The 7,592-nt window shown below is 50.0% G+C and overlaps 1 protein-coding gene and 1 pseudogene across 1 annotated transcript in view; one reads left to right on the top strand and one right to left on the bottom strand.

Moving 5' to 3' along the window:
* The window catches only part of Tubgcp5 (tubulin gamma complex associated protein 5), a 33,452-nt gene extending 33,239 nt beyond the window's left edge, over nucleotides 1–213 (bottom strand). The window contains exon 1 of the mRNA XM_023704658.1: nucleotides 34–213. Coding sequence (XP_023560426.1) covers nucleotides 34–179 — 146 coding nt within the window. The 5' untranslated portion in view covers nucleotides 180–213. The remainder of the gene's footprint in view (nucleotides 1–33) is intronic.
* A 540-nt stretch (nucleotides 214–753) lies between these two features.
* Nucleotides 754–1,391, top strand: LOC101590433 (annotated as a pseudogene).
* Nucleotides 1,392–7,592: the final 6,201 nt, after the last annotated feature.

A 7,592-nucleotide genomic window follows, 5' to 3' on the forward strand; every position in this document is an offset into this window, starting at 1 on the left:
TGCGCTCCGGGACCCACTCGGCCGCCGCCGCACCTGAAGTTGGACCAGGCGAAGTTCAGGGCTAGCTGGAAGTTGGGGTCCGCCTCGTCCTGCAGGCCGGTGACCTGGCGGATGAGCGCGCGCAGGTCCTGCTCCCGCTGGCTCTCCGCCCGGCCAGCGGGCCGCCCGGCCCACGCCATTTCTGACGCGGCGCCGCCGTCTGGAGCCCGCGGCCGCGCTCGCGAGAGTTGGCGCCTCGGGCCCGCGCCTCCGCGAGGGCGCGTAGTTATCGCGAGAGTTTGCGCAGTTTGTTGCGGATTTTCTGGAGCGTTTTGGTTAGAGGTATAAGTTCTGATTATTTCCAGGGCGACCAGTTAGCTGTCCAGTTCACTTGCAGTAACCTCCTCTCAGCCTCAGTTTCTCCTTCTGAGGGTGACCACTGCTAAGCTCCGGCGCGGACTGTCCGCGAACGCCGCAGCTATGGCTCACATCCCGGTGTTTGCAAAGGATGATTTCCGCAGACAACGTCTCGGTTCCATAAATCTTATTCATAGTTAAAGCTGTTACCACTAAGCTGCTCCCATAACTTGCTCACAACCAGCCTTTACAAAACTGATTCCATACATCTTTAGCTCTTAAAAATTTTATTTGGGTCCTCTGTAGTGTTGTGCTGTGAGGTAGGTAGACGGGATTGTAAACGCCGGAGCGGAGCGAGAGAGGTTTTTGCCGCCCCGAGGCCGCTGCTGTGCGGAGACCCGGGGAGCCTCCATCGCCATGTCTGATCAGGAGGCAAAGCCATCAACTGAGGACTTGGGGATAAGAAGGAAGGCGAGTACGTTAAACTCAAAGTCATTGGACAGGATAGCCGTGAGATTCACTTCAAAGTGAAAATGACAGCACATCTCAAGAAACTCAAAGAATCAGACTGTCAAAGACAGGGCGTTCCAATGAATTCACTCAGGTTTCTCTTTGAAGGTCAGAGAATTGCTGATAATCATACTCCAAAAGAATTGGGAATGGAGGAGGAAGATGTGATTGAAGTTTATCAGGAACAAACGGGGGGTCATTCAACGATTTAGATATTCTTTTTATTCATTTTCTTTTCCCTCAATCTTTTTTTATTTTTAAAAAAATAGTTCTTTTGTAATGTGGTGTTCAAAATGGAAATGAAAACTGGCATCCCATCTCTTTAAAACATCCAGTAATTTGAATTCTAGTGCTCATTATTCATTGTTTTCGTCGTGCTGATTTTTTGGTGATCAAACCTCAGTTTTCTTCACATTGTCTTCTGCATTTTAAAAATTACATGTGTGCACAGAGAGGCTGCAGATTTCAGGACTGTGCATTTTCAGGCTTGTGATCATAAGGTCGACCCGTGCGATTGTTCCTGGTGGCCCTGAAGTTCGTGCCTTTTCAGGTGGCCCTGAAGTTCGAGCTTGTGATTGCTTCACTCCTGGACTATAACTTTCAGTGGGAGGTAGAAGTTTTTCAGAGAACCGAACTGTGGAAAAATGACCTTTCCTTAACTTGAAGCTTAAAATCTGAGGGTCTGGACCAAAAAGAAGAGAAACATGAGCTTTCATGTCCAGATAACAGACATGGTGAGAGATTGATCAACTCCAAGGGTAGCTTCACTGAAAAGAAAGCAGTTTTACAATTTAAAAAAATCTTGTCAGAAGATCCCAGAAAAGTTAATTTTCATTCAAAATTAATAAAGTTACTCACGCAGATGTATGTATAATAGAACACTGCTCCTTTTGATTTTGTTTGTACTTTCTGGCCTGGGATATGGGTTTTTAATGGACGTGTGTACCAGCTTCATTAAAATAAACAATATTTGTAAAAACTGTAAAAAAATTTTTTTTATTTGGGTTGTACTAGGTTTTCATTGTGATAATTGTGATAATGCATGCTGATGGCACCCAAAACAGAGATTGCACAAATCCCACGAGGAGGAGGAAAGGCTTGCGGTAGAAGGGAGCTGCAGAAAGGAATTCATGCTGTCTGCCTGGGTTCATGCCTCCCTCATTTAGCTTTGGAACCAGTGCACAGGGTGTAACCCTCTTCAGTTTCAACTATAATTTGTGTGTTTATAAATCCAAGCATAATCTGATTTTCTGGGCACCTCAAATCCATGACCTAATTGTTCACTATATATCTTTTAAAAAAAAAATTGGAGCTCAAGCGATGCAAGATGGCAGTAACCACGGGCTTGGACAATTTATGAAAACCGAATGTATACCCTTAAAATAGATGCGAACATAAATACCCAGAAGCACCCCCTTTGTAAGATTTGTAACAAGAATTAATATGAATGGAGTTAATGGTTCTAACGGAATGGTGGACCCAAGAGTCATATCAGTGGTAGCAAAATAGCAGAATTCATATAGCATCAAAGTTGTTCTGCAAGAGCTTTGGCGCTTAATGGTGTCTAAAGAAAATACGAAACTTCCTCAGCTGCCTGAAAGACAGTGTTAGAGCAATTAATCAAAACCTCCTGAACCTCCCCTCCAGCCCACACCCCAATTCAATTTATTTTTTTTCCCCAATTCAATTTAAGCAGTCTTTATTTTCAACAGTAGTATATTTTCTAGTTATGTCTTGTAGACCTCAAAGTACTGGAAAGGAGGTTCCCATTGAAAGACAGCGTATCTTTTTTTTTTTTGGCCAGCTCAGCCTGCCCTGAGGGTGGAGCTAGTGTAGCATGTGGTGCTGGGGATCAATCCACGTCCCTTTGCACTTGACTAAACTTGTCTGAGCAGTCGCTTTAGACTGCTGAGCTATCTGAGCTATCTCATGGGCCCAAGGCAGCATATCTTAAGATACTGTAAATGACACGAACCTTTTGCCACTTGAGTAAGTTGTGCTATAACAATCATCCTGTGGGGTATGGCCACTGTCCACATGGGTGAACTTCTGGGACCAAGGAAGGATGTGTAAATCGATCCCCATCTGGACTGATGGGGCCTGTCTAACTTAACTGTGAAGAGGCCCGTCACACAACCACCTTGCTGCTGATTCCCGGCGGGGTGCTGCCTTGCCCCTCCCTGCCCCGCCTCTGCCACCTGGAGCCCCGGCCTGGGTGGCTGGTTAAGTAGAAGGGAAGGCTTCAGGTTGCTGCCTGTGGGGCTACTGTTTGGCTGTGGAGGTGCCTTGGCTGCGCCCTGGCTTCTTTGCTTTTAGGTCTCAAGTGCCGCCCCCTTCCAAGCCCTCGACCTGTCCTGCTCTCCTCCAGCGCACCTTTGCCAGTGCATAGATTGTAACCCTCTGAGCCCCTCTGAAATTGGACTTCGGTGAGGAATTCAGGGCTTTCCCCATCTCTCCCCCATTTTGATTGAGGGGTGCTGCTTTTCCTCTTCCTCCTCCCCTTTGTCACAATGTCACCCCCAGCACTCTCCACGCCCCTTCCTTCCTCTGGCCAGAAACCATTAGGTAAGGTTGGAAAGAGTCTGACCTCTCTCCCTTAGCTTTGGAAACTCTTGATTTATTGCTTTCAGCTGTGTGATTTCCAATTTGTTCTGTGTTAGTGTCCTCTGCACTTGTTACAGGTGGGCTTGGGTTCTGAGGTTGCATTTTGTTCCTTCTCATCATTTTGTGTAGCACTGTCTTCTGCCCTTTGTTGTAGATCTTTGCTGTAGTTATAACCTTCGCATGTACTGAAGTTCAGGTGCAGCTCTACAGAGTTTGGAGTTATCCAGCTGCGTCTGGCTTAGGTCTGGCTGCTGTGCTCAGCTCCTTCCCACTGCTGCCCTTGAGGGTGAACCTGTTGTGCCCCTGTGGCAAGATGATCTGCTCCTGGACTAGCTGGGTGGATCTATCCTCTACACTCTCTGCAGGGATTGCAGCTGCAGGATTACACCCCAGGCCTGTATGCCAGGTCTGAGCTGTGCCTGGAGGGGGCAAGGTAAAGTAGGGGGAAGAGGAAGCTCTCCCACACACTCACTGGACCTGGGCTAAGACTGGGTCCGGGGGTTCCCGGAACACCGCAAAATTCCTACTCAGCAGGCAGCGTGGGGGAGGTACTGCGGAGTGGTGGGGGGCGGCCTGAGGGGGTGGGAGAGGGTCCGGCCCACGCTGCGCCTGGGCTGGGACTGGTCCCGCCGGCGCAGGGTAGCAAGAAGCCCTCCACACACTCACCGGACCTGGGCTAGGACTGGGTCTCGCTCCCTTAGCTTTGGAACCACAGTGGTTCATTCTCCACCAGTGTGGGAAGTGAGTACCGGGCCCTGGGCTGCCACCTGCTGCCACCATCAGCAGATGTCTCAGCTCAGGTGTGATGAGGGGAACAGAGCAGCTGCTGGGGTCACACAGACCTGCCGGCACCCCGGGTCCCTGGCGGGCAGACCAAGCGAGGCCACTCATCAGCACACACAGTCGTCTGCACTGTTCCCATTCCCCCACCCACCTCCCTTTGGAGCTGAAGGCAGTTTACACAGGCTTTCCTTTGGGCGCCTTGCCTCCATTTGGGTCCGGTGCGCAGTCTGAGAACTGGAACAGAAGAACCCTGCCGGCGTGGACTTTGGCTCTGGTGCTGCTGCTTAGGCTCGGCAGGGATGAAGGAGCAGCCTGGCGTGCGGCAGCTCTGGGGACTGGAGGCCTGGCCTCCTTGCCTCCCGGCTCCTGCTGCATCTTCCCACTGTCTGTTCAGGACCACTAAATGCTGAAATGTGGATGCATACAAAATAAAGGTAATTCATGTGAAAACAAAACAAAACATTGTGTGATATGTATGCATTTTTTGTAGAGGTCTTTTTAAGAGCAACAAGACCCAATGTCATAAAGTGACAATTCTCAGGTTAATCAATGCAGCTTTACTCAGTTTGTGGAAGTCTCCAGTGTTCACCGTCTCACTACTAGATCCGACTTGTACTGATCTGCCTGTTTACAGCCTCCAAAGAGCTGGGATTACAGGCGCAGGCCACCACACTCAGTCTCAAGGGCCATTTCAGCATGCCTGGGGGCGGCGCCTGCAGGCCAAGCCCAGGGATTGAATCCAAGCCCCTGAGCCTGCTTGCAGGAGCTTTAATCTGCTGAGCTATTTGGCCGGCTCAGGATTCTCCTTCCTGATATCGCTCCACTTCAAGTCCTTCTGTTTTCTCCTCCAGTTACTCAGAAAGACTCTGTAGAAGAAGGAGACGTCGGAATAAAGGCCAGAGTCAGTGGGATCGGCTGGGTCCTGCGTCCTTGCTCTCCATAGGCCACCTGTCCAAGTCTGCTCAGCGTGCTGTAGACAGAGGCCACAGGAGAATCCCCAGGATTCTGCCTCAGTATCTGATAAACACGGTGCTGGAAGGGCTGGGGTAGGATAGGGCAGACTAGATTAGGGTACGTTCTTTTTTCCTTTGTTTTGCTTTTTTCATATCTTGATTTTTTTATTAGCACACATTTGCAGTACATAATGCTCACATTCCTTGTATGGAGTTGGCGCCTCACACTGCCACAGAGTGTCCTGCAGGGTCCCTGCAGGTTGTCTCGTGTCCACTCCAGCTGCATAATTAAGCTTACAAAGAAAGAGAAAGAAAGCTAACTGGGTGCCATGTAAAACCAAGAAAGGCAAACAGACATGAAATTTCGATTCTACAGTTTTGAGTTCACAGAGCTCCCTCGCACAGCTTCCACGGGTCCCAGTGAAGGGGAGGCCACTTGGAGCCCCCGGCTGACAGGCACCCCCATGTTCTGCTCCTATGTGCTGTTTGGCCAGGTAGAAGGGGCACAGAGCTGCCTGTGGAGTGGAGGAGGGCTGGGGAATGGCGGATCCGGGTACTGGCCTTGCCCACTATTTGCTGACATCAGTGAGCGCAGGGATGTGGAGATGGGGGCTGCGGTGGGCCGCCGGGCAGCTCTCCCTCCGTTTAGGCTGAGCCTGACCCTCTTTCCTTGTGCTGATCCATGTGGCGCTGGCTTGGACTTTTCCTCATCCCTTCAGCTGGCGTTAAGCAACGCATCGGCCTAGCAGAGGTGCTGGTGGTAGTCTTTGAAGACAGCATGCATGTTTCCCCAGAACCCCACCTGCTACTCCCTCGTGTGAGACGGGTCACGATGGGACAAACAGCCAGTGCTCCATGCTGTCAGCTGGGAGCCAGCCGCGAGACAGGCTCTGACTTCCCGGGGCTGGAAAGGTTCTACATCAGAGCTGAAGCAGTGGCCCCAAAGCTCGAGACACTGCCTCTGGTGTGTAGGGCAGCTCGCTGTGCACATGGCGGGGTGGCTTCAGGCCTGGCTTGGCACTCACCTACTTCCGCTGCTCTTCCAGTCTCGCATCCACAAGCCGCTCCTTTCTTCACGACCGAGTAAAACCTGGGTCAAGCCTTCAGTCGAGGCTTTTGTTCCAGATAGCCACCATCAGGGCTGGACCTAGGACTCCTGGGCACCACGGATACAAATATGACTCAGGGTTTTTATTCTGACGTGGGTTGCGCTGGGTGTGGTAGATTGGAATTAACTTGATGGTATTCCAGTAATTTATTCATGGGACTACAAATATAAACTCAGATGGAGTGGAGGACCAGGAAGGTCCTTGACAGGGGTGGGGGTGATTTTCATAGAGTTCTGAGCCCTCTGAGGACACCCTGATGGAGCAGCCCCACCGTGGGCACCCTTGGAGCTGTTCTCTGTCTGAGCAGCCCTGGCCCAGGCTGGGACCCACTGCTTCTCCCCTCTGCTGTCTGCGTTAGAGCCCCTCGCCCTCGCCTAACGCAGGAATGGCTAGTGTGTGGATAAACGCAAGGAGTCTTCCACCAAAAGTCGCTGCTTCAGGGCCCTTCAAAAGTTTTTATTTTTATTTTTTCTGAATTTATTATTTTACTTTAAATCATTTTAATGAGAGAAAAAAAGATAAAATAGCAATGAAACAGTTTCAAAACAGGACAGTTATAATAATTAATACATTGTCTATTGTTGCCTTCCTATTATTCAGAGGACAAGAGGCAGACAAGATATCGTTTTTTTTTTTTTTTTTGTTTGTTTTGTTTTTTTTGAACCGGGGATTGAATGCAGGCCCTTGAGCTTGCCAGGGAAGCGCTCATTCCACTGAGCCATCTCCCCAGCCCCGCAGACATGATATCTTGTCTAAATAATATTAGTACAAACCTTTCTTCTCATAACATATATATATATATATATACATACATATATAACTTTTTCCATAACAAAATGGTCCTTTATTTATATCCCTCCTTTTTGTTTTGTTTTGTCAGAGATGGGTGTTCCACTGCAGTTAGAGAAGCTGTATTTGGAGGTCTTTAAAGGCCCTTTTCATACTTGATGCCAGCCCAAAGACTGCAGGCACTTGAATTCAGCAGAATACCCAACGCAGTCCAATCGTCCTTAATAGTAGTGAGTTATGCTGAGCTGCGAAAGGCTCCGGTCAACAACCGGACAATCGCCAGGTGTGCGGATAACGGTTCCTAAGGGGGTAGTTTTTAAAGACAGCACGCGTGTTTCCCCACGAAGCAGGGAAAACGAAGACCTCTGGCAAGGTAGCGAGGAGGCGCCTCTGGGGCTGCCGCAGGCCTGAGACCTGCCGAGCGCAGGCTGGGCCTCCCCGCCGTGCAGGAGCCGCCCGCGGGGCTGCAGCAGGCCTGAGACCTGCCGAGCGCAGGCTGGGCCTCCCC

Source organism: Octodon degus, unplaced genomic scaffold, assembly GCF_000260255.1.
Source record: "Octodon degus isolate 3935 unplaced genomic scaffold, OctDeg1.0 scaffold00199, whole genome shotgun sequence".
Classification (NCBI taxonomy): domain Eukaryota; kingdom Metazoa; phylum Chordata; class Mammalia; order Rodentia; family Octodontidae; genus Octodon; species Octodon degus.